Source organism: Paralichthys olivaceus, chromosome 21 (assembly GCF_024713975.1).
Source record: "Paralichthys olivaceus isolate ysfri-2021 chromosome 21, ASM2471397v2, whole genome shotgun sequence".
NCBI lineage: Eukaryota > Metazoa > Chordata > Actinopteri > Pleuronectiformes > Paralichthyidae > Paralichthys > Paralichthys olivaceus.
The window spans coordinates 8,150,263-8,164,891 of NC_091113.1; the positions used below are offsets into that span (position 1 = coordinate 8,150,263).

At 41.4% G+C, this 14,629-nt stretch overlaps 1 protein-coding gene across 7 annotated transcripts in view; it reads left to right on the forward strand.

Moving 5' to 3' along the window:
- The window catches only part of lhpp (phospholysine phosphohistidine inorganic pyrophosphate phosphatase), a 52,285-nt gene that overhangs the window by 131 nt on the left and 37,525 nt on the right, over window positions 1-14,629 (forward strand). For 3 of the 7 annotated variants that reach the window (XR_011239759.1, XM_069517925.1, XM_069517928.1), the window contains exons 2-7: window positions 475-1,014; window positions 1,237-1,424; window positions 2,117-2,270; window positions 2,369-2,432; window positions 2,534-2,626; window positions 3,493-3,584. Coding sequence is in view for 5 of the 7 variants with exons in the window: in XM_069517925.1 (XP_069374026.1) it covers window positions 884-1,014; window positions 1,237-1,424; window positions 2,117-2,270; window positions 2,369-2,432; window positions 2,534-2,626; window positions 3,493-3,584 (722 nt within the window). In the remaining 2 variants the exon portion in view is untranslated. Of the gene's footprint in view, window positions 1-474; window positions 1,015-1,236; window positions 1,425-2,116; window positions 2,271-2,368; window positions 2,433-2,533; window positions 2,627-3,492; window positions 3,585-11,902; window positions 12,314-14,629 lie in introns of those variants that run through there. The other 4 variants (XR_011239760.1, XM_020083374.2, XM_069517926.1 and 1 more) reach the window with 3 other exon arrangements.

Consider the following 14,629-nt stretch of genomic DNA (forward strand, 5'->3'; position numbering starts at 1 on the left):
GACAGAATTATTTAATGTGATATAATCAATCAATTAAAGTAGATTCCCCCCGAAACACGATCGTCAATCACAAATAAGTTTGTTTTCATTTTTCATTTCTGTATTTCCACATGTATTCAAAAGTCTGATTGATATATTTCTACATTTATTTACTTCTGCATTTATGGTTTTATTTATTTATACATTCATGTGTTCATTCATTTATTTATAATGATATTTCAACATGTATTTCTGTAATCCTACATGTGTTTGTCTATTTATTTATATATTTTATGTATTATCTTATCTCTGTATCACCACATTTCTTGATTTATTTCTTGATTTATTTCTTGATATATATAAATGTCTATATCTATTAATTAATGTATGTATTTATTTATTTGTATATTTCTACATGTAGTTATTTCTGTATTTCTACTTTAAAGTCATTTATTTATCTATACTTATGTCATCGTTTCTTTTTGTCCTTCACAGGCCAGGTTTCAGCCACACTTTACTATCCTGCTGGTGTGCCATACATAACTTTATCAATATTCCAATCCACATCACACCACTCTTCAGATTTTATATTGTCTCTTTCAGGAGTCCAAACCTCACAAACTATTTAATTTAAGACATTTAAAAAAGAGAAAGCCCTCACATTTCAGAAGGTGAAATTGATGTCTTGGTATTGATGTATGAAAAAAATGACCTGGTGACAATTGAATCAGTTGTAATTGACAAAATCAAATGTTCTGTATGTTGAATCTGATGTGTGAAGTTCCTCTGTGGGTATAAAATGTAAAACATATGTTGAAGTGGGTCACTCTCCATGTGACTGAGTGGGTTGACAGCACTGCCTCCCTCGGATCTGGCACATGCGCATTGATGCCCGCTCTTCGTCATGGCTGACAGGGACTGGCCGGGCTGTGCGAGGGCTCTGAAAGCTGTGGTGCTGGACTTGTGCGGGGTCCTGTACGAAAGCGGGGAGGGGGACACCGTCGCCATCCCGGGCTCCGTTGAAGCTGTGAACAGGTGAGAGCACAAACACACAGCCTGCGGAGCAAAGTGCAGCCATGCGTTCAGAGTTTTCACTCCGCTGGTAACTCGTGGAGATGACCGGAGGTCTTTGCAGTGCTCCTGAAGCTTCTGCACGGATACATGATAGCAGTTAACAGAGGGTCTCTCAGTATCAATGTGTTGTGATCAGCCGTGCGCCCCCTCCTCAGTCTGACCTCCTCTCCCTTTACTTTAAAGGCTCAAGTCTTCAGACCTGCAGCTGCGCTTCTGCACCAATGAGACTCAGGCCTGCAGAGACAAGTTTGTGGCCAAGCTGCAGGTCGCGGGCTTTGACATCTCCGTGTCCGAGGTCTTCTCTCCCGCCCCTGCAGCTGTATCTGTCCTCAAAGAGAGAGGGCTCCGGCCTCACCTGCTGGTGCATGATGGTAATGCTGCTTTATTATATGTCAGAAGTTACAAGAGAGGCTGGGACAATATCTCTAGGTCATATTCCTGCGTCTAATCCTGTTAGTACAGGGCTCCTGGTGTTAAGTTAAGTTTAGCCTCTGCACACTGTGATGAAACTAACCAAATAAAATACTTTATGTCAATATAGAGCTAGTGTTTGTGGGTGGAAGAGCAGGTTATTCTCTCAAACCAGAAGGTTGGAAGTCAGATCTCAGTCCACACGTAGATGCACTGTCTGAATGTGTGTGAAGGGAAGAGACTGTACAGTGAAGAGCTTTGAGTGGTCATCAAGACTATAACCATTATAATAATATATTCCCTGAAACTGAAAATACAATAATATGTACTTTTGTCACTGTCGACGAATCTCATAAAAAGACCAAAATAAATATTCACACACTAAAATAAAACATTCCATGTGTTTTTATAAAACAGATGGACACTGTAGTTTTTAGTAAACTTTAGCAAAAGCATGAACAAATTCAGGTGTTTCAGACAGAGACTCAGAATATGAGCTGCAGCAATGGACAGTCTGAAGAAAGAGATGTGTTAAAGCATTGTAGCAAGTAAACGTTTCAGGTAATAACCCAAAGAAGGATGAACCTGAATATGAATAAAATGTCTCCTTCGAGGCAGACTGACTTTTACGTGTGTGTTTATTCCTCTGCAGGACTTCTCCCTGAGTTTGACAGTCTTGACAAGACCGACCCAAACTGTGTAGTCATCGGAGATGCAGCCGAGAAATTCTCCTACCAAAACCTGAATGATGCATTCAGGGTCCTCATAGGCCTGGAGAAGCCAGTGCTGTTCTCTCTGGGCCAAGGGTAAATTGAAGTGTATATTTCCTATTCCAAATAATAAGCACATTGTCAACTATCTAATATCGTGAGAAAATATCTGTCCTGTTTCACTGTGTTCGTAGGAGGTACTACAAGGAGACTAATGGTTTGACATTAGATGTCGGGGTTTACATGAAGGCTTTGGAGGTACAGTCCAGCAGCAGTGTAATGTGCATTGTTAAGAATAGATGACATCTGTGTGCATGTGAACAATGAGTAATTATTCTTTTACTCTTTGTTCCCTCCAGTACGCCTGTGATCTAGAGGCTGAAGTCATCGGGAAGCCATCCCCAATGTTCTTCCAGAGTGTTCTCAATGACATGGGGCTACAACCACACGAGGTACGTTGCAGCAGGTGACCCTGCAGACTTGACATCTCAGCCTGAGACTCGCTCCACTCTCTGGATTTCCTTTCTTTCACCGAGACACAGATACATCTGCTTCCCTCTCCAACATCAGTTTCTCTCCCTGGTTTTCATGCACAAAGATTGGGGTGCAAGTGTTTACTTTCTGGACGTTTTTTGTTTGTTGAGTCAGTCACATATCAAAATCAAGCAGTTATCATTCCTTTTACAAAAATCCTTTTCAAATCAGAAATCTGATTCCTATCACAGAACAAACAGCTGGATACAAGTAAGATTCACAGGATTCTTTGTTGTCTTATCCACATCTACCTTTTATCAATCTAATCATTTCATTGAAAAAATTGAGTCAGTGGAGAGGATAGCGAGCACGTTTAAAAAGAAACTTGAAGAAAAGGGTGAAATGAATCTGCCTACTGACTACTGATGAGCCGTAGTTGGGAGGCAGGAACAACAGGAAGAGATACTTGTAACAACATGCGCTTTCCGCAAAACAACGATAACAGTAAATGTTGAAACGTAGCAATCATGTCATTAAATGGTGTTAAAACCCCATAAAGGTTCTTAACTAGTGCTACCAGGGAAAGAGTGAATCGATCCGTACAGTTCTCCAACTTTGACCTGAAGTTGTTAATGTTACATGGAACAAACCAAAATAAATCAAAGTCAAATAGAATCCATGTGGTAACAACAACCCACCCTCAATCCCTTTAGTGAAAATGAATGTAAAATGTATCCCCCTAGCTTATCTGTACAGACAGGCCAATATCCACTTTTTATGTAGCGCAACCTCTCTGCTTGAGAGCATCCACTAAATACAATTCTAACCATCTCTCATTTTGCAGGTGCTGATGATCGGGGACGATCTGGTGAATGACGTAGGTGGGGCGCAGCACTGTGGAATGAAAGGCGTACAAGTCAGGACTGGAAAGTACAGGTCAGTGATGCACAAATACAGCGTCAGTGAACTATATTGACCTTGATACAAAACCCGATCTTGACGTCTTAGTGGCCACTGCTGGTTTTTTTATGGGTTAGTCAAACTATCATTCAACCATACCTACATGTGTCCTGCTGAAGTGTCCAGGAACAAGTCATTCACTGGTGCGTTTACACCTGAAGGTAAAAATAGAAAAATGCTTTTTTTAAATTTTATAAATGTACAAGTTATGCGGTTAGATAAAGTACCACAGACATCATACATCCACATTTTAAACCATTCTGCTTTTAGAAAATGTTAAGCACCCTTGAAGAAATAAAGGGTGTAGTGTGAAGTTAGTCTGGCCATAATAGAAAAAAAATCCATTCATCTTTTTGTCAGCAGAGGGCACCCTTGCACCAGTGTTGTGACTCAAAGCTTCCTCTGTAAACGCACAGGCTTCCTGTGAACCAACCACCTCATTCTTCAGTCCTCCAGATTTGTTTATTTGATTGAGAATCCACCAGAAATAGCTTCATTCTCTCCACATGTTGAACGCTCGTCGTCCACAAGGCCGTAGTCTCTCCGTAGGATTTATGGTTCCGAGTCTGGAGATTACTGGGGGCGCCTTTCTTATGGTGTAATTACAAAAACATATGGTTGATTATTTTAGAAGATATATAGATGTAGTAGTAAGGGCGTGAAGAAAATAGAAAAGCGAGCAGAATTAAGAGGGAACATTTTTATGGTGCTTCACATTACATCACACATGTGCTATATATTATAATGCATGTTTAAAGTTGTATGGTACGTTCATAGACTAAGACTACCTCACTTTTGTGCACTTATGAAATATCAGTAGAAAAGGACGCCGAATCCCAAAACACTTTTTCAACACTTGTTGGTGAAAACCTGTTTTTTAAACTTTTTTAATTAAAACAATCAGTAGCATTTACTGTGAAGCAGCATTGAAGGGATCTTTACTTAATTTAAAGTAGAAACACAATCACACCAACCAGGAAATTGTCATCAATTTCACATCGATTAATGCAGAAGTTGCACCAAATTGCTCACAGACAAATATCAGTTCCCTAAGTATACCAGATTTTTTGCTTGCTCCACTGCTGTGCATTGGCATGCAGGTTTTGGTCATGTGACCTGAGAACGCTGAGTAATCTGCTTGAGCATCAGTCAGCTCTAATCCTGCACTAAGAGCACAGTCACTCACTGTACAACCTGTCCCCTGTCTGTTATTCTTGTGTGCATGACCCGAGTATGTGGGTGTGTTGTGGCTCCACCTTCCCGTGCTTTTGTGCATGTCGCTGGCATGTACGTGCATGCATGTCTCTGTGTATCCGTGCATGTGTGTTCAGAAGCCGGCAGTGTTTCAGCCATCACGTGTATCTGAAGGTTTCTTCATGCAGATCCTCAGTGGATCGAGCTGAATCCATCTGGGTTATGTGACTTCAAATCGTTTCCCAGCAGCTCAGGTCAGCTCCAGTGTGCTGACACTCAGCGTCACAGATACTCAACTAAACACAGGATAAAGCAGATTAAATGATATCATATGGAGGAGACGGAGATCTGGGCAGAGTAGTGGCCCGCAGAGGAACATATTTAAATTCAGTGTGTTACGAGACGAGTTGTGTTTCACCTGTGGTGGTCTAGATGTAGGTTCATGGAGTTTATATGGGGAAACTCATGTATATATACGCATACAACAGTGGAGTAGATCAAGAGGTTTTATATGATATTGTTTTAATGACTTTACAGTATAATTACACAGGTACATTTATGACTGAAATCAGGTCATAGTGTCACTTTTTGTTGAAGTGCAGCACAAGGTGTTGCATCATGTTTGTGTGTGAGCTGCAACAGTGGGTTTTTATATCTGTATTTTCTCTCTCTGAACCTCAGCCAATCATAGGAAGTTAAAAACTGTGTATTAATAAGAATTTAGGGGTCTAGAATGAGTTGTCATTTACTCATTGAACATAGACATCTCACAATAATCCAGATCCTTCAACAGACTATACACACTCTGAGTGTGGGGAGAAGAGAAAGACATTGACGCGTGTTTCCGTGGAACGGGGGAGACGTGAGATTTAGCGTTGTTTAGCCGAGCAGGCCCAGTGAACCCAGGCTTTCTGGGAGCAGCTATAAACCCTCAGTCAGATCTATGAAAACACAGCTGTTTCCAAGTCAACCAGATGCTGCGCAGGCCTCCAGTTCCCATCACGCCCGGAGAAAAGACTGCCTCAAATACCTCAGGCCCGGTGACAAGGCCGGAAAGGGAAAGATACAAATCACAGACAAATCTAATCATATCGACTTATATTCAGGAAAGAAAAAGACTTTCGACTTGATATTCTGTTTCTCAGAAAGGATTGACCTGAAATTATTTACACTTTATTTAGATGTGTGAGACACAAACTTTCTTATTTTGCATGTTTTAACTGTGAGGTCTAAACTCATATCAAAAGGTAAAATGCTCTGGAGTGAATAATTTACATTTACTACCAGAAAGTTAATAGTTGATAAATGTACCTTTTGTCTCACTTTAATATGAACTGATTTAACTCTACAGTACTGCAGGATGTCAGATTTGTCTAAATGGATGCATGCTGTTATAATCATGTCAGCAGATTTAATATTGTTATGCTCAATGCACATTTAAATATGATGCATGGCACATTATGTGCGTATTATGTCATTGTGATGGTTCCTGCAGATTAAACTTAAGAAGTTTAGTGCCCTGCAAATAATTGCTGTTAAGACTATAGGTGTAATATAGAGGTAATTGAAATAAGGGTGTTCTGCTTGCAGTCAAGGTTTCCTTGTTCTTAAATAACGAGCTTAAGTTAGCACACGCTTCCCTCGGGGGAGCCAGAGAACCCTTTGCTCTTTAATGTAGAACAGGTTTGCAAAGAGGGGCCTACCACCAGAAAGTGGTTGGAAATTAGACTGGAGATCTGGCTGCTGATGTAAATCAGCTGCATGGGAACAATGTGCAGACGCCACGCTCTGCTCCAACCTCCTCTCAGTTATTATGTGTCGGATTCAGTCACAACATCAAAAGCTGCTTATTAAATCTAAATACTTTAAGGCAGATTTCTGTCCAGAACATTGTATCTGCAACCACTGCATGTTTAAAGATCAGCACCAAATGCTCGCTCGTGTTCTCAGTCTTGTTTGCTTAATCTTGAAATAGATGCAGTATATCTGGATTCATATTGTTGAGCATTCTAATAAAGCTCAGCTGATGTTTACTGTGAATTTAGACGGCTTTATTGAATCACTTTTTAATATCACAAATGTTGATTAATGGAGCGTTAAACATTCCTTTTTGTTTTACTTCTCCATCTGTATGTGACATTCCAGTGTAAGTTACTGGCAGAACTATCTTGCTGTCTCTTGTACAGTGACATTTTTTAGACAGACATCTCCCACGGTTTGTGACCTCGACTGCTCCTCTGTTCTTTGTTGCTGTTCTCTTATCGTCAAGGAACTGCTTCAGCACAAAGCTGGGTATCTTTGAAGCCTTCACAAAAGCAGGTTTGCACCATGCTGTTCCTTCATGCACTATTTGTAATCCAGTTTAATTGCTGCTTCTTGCCGACAGTATTACTTTCTGAAGCTTCTAATCTTGGCATGCGGACTGTTTCTCTGTGTATCTGTGGTAATCAAAGGAGCTGAATTTCAAGCTTTTGATTTAACCAACACCTTCAATATTGGTGTGTGTAATTCTGCTGTGAAGAAAAACAGTATTGATATGTCGGACGCTGACGCAGTATTGATGTAGGTGTTTTGAACGAGGGCCAGTGAGTTAGAGGAAGCCCTCGCTGGATTCCCGTTGGAATCTGGCTCAGCAAACATTTTCACAGAGCAGCGAGCATCTTCAGAATGGTTTACACTGTAAACCCCTCCCTGTGGCCGACGCTCCGCTGCTAATGTGAGTGTTGGGACATGTTTTTTCCAAACAGGCCGAGCCAGATCAAACCTCTCCAGAGAGAATTAGCCCTTCATGATTCAAAAAACAAAAAAAAGGACTAGTTACTTTGCAGAAGCCGCACCCTGGTCCGTGCACTTTCTGTCTTGCAGCCGTCACAGATGCAGGGACACAACAGGAAGTCAGCGTTGCAGGGGTTGAGTGGACATGTGATTGTTGTGCAGATGAGTTTTCCTTAAGTGTTATTGTTTCTGCACTATGGGGGGGGGTCATATTTGAGGTGCAAGCCCACACTATACACTGTGTATATATATAAAGAGAGAGAGAGAGAGAGAGAAACAAACTGCATGTTTCAGAAAGAACACGCTAAAGGTAAAAACTTTCATGTGCCTGGTTTGCAAAACTGAAAAGACAGCAATAGCTTTCATCATCTGTTCAACACTAGTTAGCTTTCACACATTCCATAGATACCTCTAACTTGCCTTGCAGTCACTCTGGATAAATGTTAGCTAAGTTTCAAGTAGCTGTTACATATTTATCACGGTTTGTTAACAAGTGAAATCAGAGACAAACAAACACTGGAGGCTTTTTTAATTTGATCAACGGACCGTGTTTGTGTCAGAAATGGATTTTCCTCAGATGAAACTGTCAGGGATTGAAGTCACCCGCGCTCAGCCTTTTTCTCAGGCATTTTTATAGGTTTTTATTGAAAGCCAGACTTCTTAACATCTTTGACTTCATATTACACTTGACTGACATGAAAGTTTTTATCTGTCACCTCACAGCTAGAAGGTTCCCGGTTGGAATCCCAGCTTGGCTTTCTGTGCGGAGTTTCCCCCCGTTTTTCCCCACAGAGCTCGTAATTACTGTCCAAACAATGTGATGAGAATGTGGGTTTTGCGTATCAGAATACTTACAATAATATGTTGTTGCACTGGTAATCCCAGATTGGTAGGAATGACTTTTCCATGTGGAGTTTGCATGTTCTCTCCGTGTTTTATTCGGGTACTCCGACTTTCCCCTTCAATCCAAATACATGCAGATTGGGGGTTTTGTTAAAAGGAGACTTTAAATTGACCCTAAGTGTGAATGTGAACAGTATAATCAGTACAGATGATGGATGATAGATGGATTTTCCCTCATAGCATCACTACAACAATACATTATACATAAATACATTTTTACAATCTTTTACATTCCATGTCTGTTGTAAATTGTATAACATGCCCTGCAAAGTACAATAGTTAACACTCACACAGCTTATCAGTAAAGCTGTTACTCTCATGCACACATGTGGTTTTGTGTACTGAATAACATCAGTTAGAACACACAGTTCTCACCAGATGGCTGGTATGCAAATATTCATAGCTATCACTGCAACTGCTACTCCTATAATCAGAGTCATCTGAGGCGGAGTGTGAAAAGCATTGTGGATTCCTGCCATGGTGAAATCCTCTAATGTGACCTGTTGAGTTCTTTCTTAGACACCAGGCAGGTGTTGGAAGCTACAGTTCATTTCTGACAGAGGAATGCACCCAAAGACAGGCTTCCTCCTTATCATCTCCTGGCAACAATAAACAGTAAAGAAAAGTCCCCATCAGATCCAGGGCAGGTGTGAACCAGAGGAATCAGTCACCAGTGTCCAGTGTGTGCCGTGTCCCTCCGTCCTTCCCAGAAGTCCAGACTGGACACATCACCTGTGATGAGTGGAGGGATATACCCAGAGCAGATTTCCTCTGGTACCTGCAATGAAGTTGTGAACAGCAGGAACCAAGCAGATCATGAGCTCCCACTGTCAAAAGAGCTTTGCTGTAAGCTTTAATAATATGGAGATCACGCACAATATTTTGTCATCAAGTTGAAGGTATTCTCATTTCTCAAGTAGCCACGTGTTTCGGAAAACTACACATATACTAACTTGCCTGGATTGAATGTGATTCTGGCAAGATGCTACATGTTCATTGGTGCTATTTCATAACATGTACGGTACTAGAAGAAATCAAAAAGCCTTGAAATGTTCTGTTGTATGCATGTAGCTCTGGTAACTTATCCATGATGGTGAAACACCTGGACCTAGTGATGCCGTTCGATGTCGATCCGATTGATTTCAACAGCTCTTTCGTGCAAACAAAAGAAAACGAGTCGCACTTTAGAGCTGTTCATTTTATCACTGTCATAAATTTACACTGCCTGCCTAGTTGCTCGGTTATTGTCGCCAGGACCACCATTACTATGGCGCCTCACCTTCACTGGAGCAGCCGTGTGCTACCCTCTCGTCATCGCCCCGCCCTGCGATAATAACGACTTGGGAGGGGGCTGCGGAGTTTAATTTAAAATAACCACTTCCCCTTTCCGTTAACAGTGAGAACAGGCAAATCAGAGGTACTGTATATAGATGAAGAGGTAAATAGAGGTAGATGTGTTTTGACGGTGGCCCTGCTGTGATGGACCACCGTAGAACGATTCATGGAGAAGAACAGAGCCATAAGATCTGGTTCCCTTTAAAGAGGATAAAAGGACTCTCTTACAAATGTATTATTCATTACTGGTTATTACTAACATTAATTCCAGTTTCTACTTTGTACGTTTTAGTTGTCTTATCCTTTTTACAACATGTCATTTGTCTGTGGCACAGTTCTCCCCAGAGAATAAATGTACAGGCTGAATGACAGACAGAATGAAAGGCCTCAGTGTGAACGTTTCACTGCATCATTATGTGTGTCTACAGTAAGGTGATGCCCTCCTGCGTTGTCATTAGCAACCTATCAGATCTCAGTTCTTGTGAACCACACAGACATTGGACCGAGTGTGTTAGATTTATAGCCACGCAGATCTGTGACACCGGACCTTGACAGGGCAGACGTCTATTCTGTGCACGGCCCTGGTGGTGGCACCTTTATCTCCTTTATGAGCCCAGCGCTGCCCTGGGATAGCTCTCAGGTACATACTGTATTTCAGCCTCGTTTATCTTTCACTCCCTCGCTGGTGTCCTATAGCCTGAGCGGCTGTGATAATGTACTTGGTTTCAGGTGTGCACCCGTCAGACAGGGAGTGATCGTCTGGAATGCATGTGACTTACTATATTTCAAGGCATTGTTCGCATGTGTCGCCCAGACAATTATGAAATCTCTTTCACGCCTGAGAATGCTTTAAGTTTCTATTTTTGAAGCACACTTTTCTAGAGCTGGATCCAACGTGCCAAAGCAGGTTGATGCTTGAGTTGCATTTTCTCTGCATGGCTGCTCTGTCTTGACCTTTTGTCAACTGTTGTAAAAGTGTAAGCATTTTATAGTGTCTAGGAAAACAGCACAGTCCCACACCCTGTCCTGTCCTGGTAACCACTGTTCGCACATCAGTGTTTGTCTGCGTGGGAAGGAACTGAAGTTATCTCATCTCATTTCTCTTCTGAGGCTGTGGGCTGTGAACTTAAAAGCTTGACAGCTGCAGTATTACTCAATGTGTCCTCGAGGTCCGTTTGCCTCTGTGCCTTCACAGACACCATTTACACAGATCCAGTGAATCATACTGTGTGCACAATATGACCTTTGAACTGAAGCAGAATCCACAGGGACCCACTGCTGTGCTCAGATAACCCAGGTTCATCAGAGGGGCTGAAATCAAGAGCGGAGTGACTCGGTGGGTTTTGTTTGTTCTGAGGCAAAGAGGTAGATTGAGTAAACTGTGTTTAGTTTGTTACTGCCCCCAAGGTAACACTGTAGTCTTAGGGGAAGAAATGAATATATATTGTTTATCATCTATAGTTTCTATAGAAAATCATGTATTGGTCAAACACGTGTGTATAATGACAAAACGAGGGATTAAAAAAAGCCTATACCTGATAATAAATAAGTACAAACCTGAACATAGACGTTATATAAATATGGACGACACGTCTCCACTTCCTCCCACTCCTCTTGAAATGAAGCTAAAATACCCCTGATATGAACGCCACCATCTTGCGCATTTGGAGCCAGATTCTGTGTCTGACCAGCATCTCCTTTGTTAGCCGTAGGGCTTTTTTCATGATATTTACAATAGGATAATACATGTTGCGTAAGGTTTCCATTTCCACCAGTGGATTTCCCCGTCTTTAACAGATAACACATGAACGTTTTGTTGCTTGGATATCTTTCCTGCACACTCCCACCTCATCCGTTCGTGTCCAGGGGACACTGGGTTGTTTAACATCTTTTGTTGTGCCTTTGGTTTGCAGCAATTAACGTTTTCACAAATGATTAAAAATGTAAGCACATATGAGTGTAAAAATGTAATTTCCCTTAAACGTTGTCAAGGGAAGCATTTTACCACAGTGACAACAACAGTCTCTATAATTAACTTTGCATCTAATTTATGTTTTCATCCCTTTCCCCTGGATTGGAATCGGCAGCTTTGCAGAAAATGTAAACACAATCAGTCCTTGGAAGCAGTTCCTCGTCCAGCCGGCACAGCCCCTTTTTTCCCCTCCTTGGTCTTTCTGACGTTTACGTTCATACTCCGCTCACACAGGACAGCAGCTATAATCAACAGTTGCAGTGGCGTCCGATGGTGGCCAAGACACAGGACTGCAGGGTCAGCCACTTCTCTACAGTTCGTCTAAATACTCAGTGTTTCTTGCTGGCACAATTTGCAGTCGTTTGTTTGTTTGCAATCAACATGAGCAAATGAAATTGCATACAAAAATATCAAACTAATCAAGCAATGTAAACTGTTTATTTTACAACTTCTGCAATTTAACTGTCATACTGATGACGAACGTTTGTCTACCAGACCAAAAAAAAAAAAGAATTATTATTCAGCTGTGTGCTGCATCATTGCTTTGTTTCTTATGTGTTAAACTAACGCGAGTTTATGAGCACAGGAAAATGCAAGTTTAATGTGAGGCGGCTTGAGGATGAAGTGTATCCATTGCGGTTAAAGCCAGTGCCTGAAAGTGCTGATGAAGCAAACTGAGCTGTGGGTCAAATGTCTTTCAAACTTGGTTCAGTCAATGGTGTGGAGTCTAATGGAAATATTTGCGATTACTTGGAACAAGTATGTTTTCTCATTTCCTGTATATTTTCATCACAAGTTGGTCTTAAGTTTAATTTCCAGCGATATTGAATTAAAGTAGTACAGTACATTTATATATATAGTAGCTGTAGACACCCTGGACTATTTTTAGCCCACATGCTGCTATGTACACAGCCATAATATGATACCATGTGGTTGTCATTCGCATAGTTTACCTTTAATATTCATGGTAAAAAAATTACTTTAGCATGAGGAGCCAAACAATTTAACATAATTACATGTGAAGTTAAACCTATTGAGTATTTACTTTGATTCCAAATGGAAATTTGAGAGCCCACCCACACTACTGACATTTATTATAACTGCTGTGACCCAGAGTGGTTCATTTGTGATGGAGCTAATTAAATCACCCTTTAATCCCTGTACATTCAGTGAGTATTCTCTACTCAAAACTAAGGTTTTCAATGAAGAACGCCATTAACTTGTGCCCTTTCCAATTCAACAGATACAGGGTCATTTTAGGTCACAATGATCAGTGACCTACCCGTGTGCAAAACCCTGTAAAGCTTAAATTGATGTGAAAGAGAGAAAGGGAGATTCACCCCCACTTCTCTCTCATTCAAACTGTGTTTTGAACCCTCTGTTTGGATCAGATGGACGCGAGATAATAGTATAACAGCGCCACACAGACTGAGTGCAGATCGTAGATGGATAAGGCCGTAGCTGCACAAAGAGGTTAAAGAGTTTGATGAGACTCCACTGGGTGCCCGAGCCAGGGCCCGCCATCCCTCACCACCCCGGGGTGACAGCTTCCCCTGCCCGCAGGCTCCTCTAAAGCCTGCCGTGCGTTATAAGTCAATGAGATATTAATAATTAACCGAAGCTTTTTTCACAGCGAGACTATACTCCCACAGCGAGACAAAGGAGCCGGTCGGGCCTCGACCACTGAGCCCCTCAACGGTTCTTTTCCATCCATAAGAGAGCAAAAGAGAAAGAAAGAAAGGAGTGAGAGTGGGAGAGAATCGTGAGAGCTTAAGCCCGCAGATGGCCGGCTGAAACATAGCACTGCCTCTTAAATACATGAACACAGGCCCTTGACCGCTTCAATGGGGATCCAATCCGTCTTGCAATTACCAATAGACAGGCTGCTTGGCTGGGGTGACTTGGGGTATTGCCTGGTTTCTCCAAACTGAGTGGTAGCTGCACATGTTAGAAGCAGGTGAGGCAACAGTCCTTCAAAACACTTACACACACTGAGATATAGAGATACACACTCATAAGTGAATGCTCAGCAAGCCACCGGTGACACAGCTATTAATAACATGCTGAGGAAAAGAGTTTGTTTAGATCTAGGGCACATGAAGTTCTGCATTTTGAGCACAACAACTTTTATAAGGATGTGGTCAAAGAAATAGGAGTCATTCTTGTAAAGTCAAAGCTCCGTGATGACTTTTTAATAGTGAAATATGAACTTTTAATTTGTGACTATGAGAGGATGTTGCGACTCTTTTAGCTTTAGCACAAGAAAGGAGAACTCTGCTGAAAGTTCACCGAGTATTGTTCTCCCTTAACATTGTATGACAATGTACAGCTGAAGAAATAATCAATGCAGCAGAAGCAGAGATAATATCGATAATTATTTTATTTTCCATGTTGTTCTTCCTTGTCAAAATCTGTACTTCAAAGCTTGCAAACGGATGCCGGAGTTCTATTGGATGCCTCATATAGTTTAGTTGATTAAATACACAAAACTATGGAGGGAATTGTAGTTTTTCAAACTGTCAGCACTAAACCCCTGTGGTAGATTTGACAGTAACAAGCTTCTTTCTGACGTCAAGGGCGTTTCACCAACACCTTCGCTTACGCCTGCAGATTTAACCAATGACTCTGACAGCAAGTCAACTCGCACTAGCTAATAACTGACAGAATTCATACAGAGTCCCAGGGAGGGGGGAGGGTGAAAATAGGAGAAAGCACAATCATCTGTATATTTCATTATATGGCACCTTCAACCTACTGGCCCATACAGGTGAACACGCTAAAAGAAATACACGGTTGAAGAAGCTAAAGTTAATGGATAGATGATTGAAATGATTAGCCATAG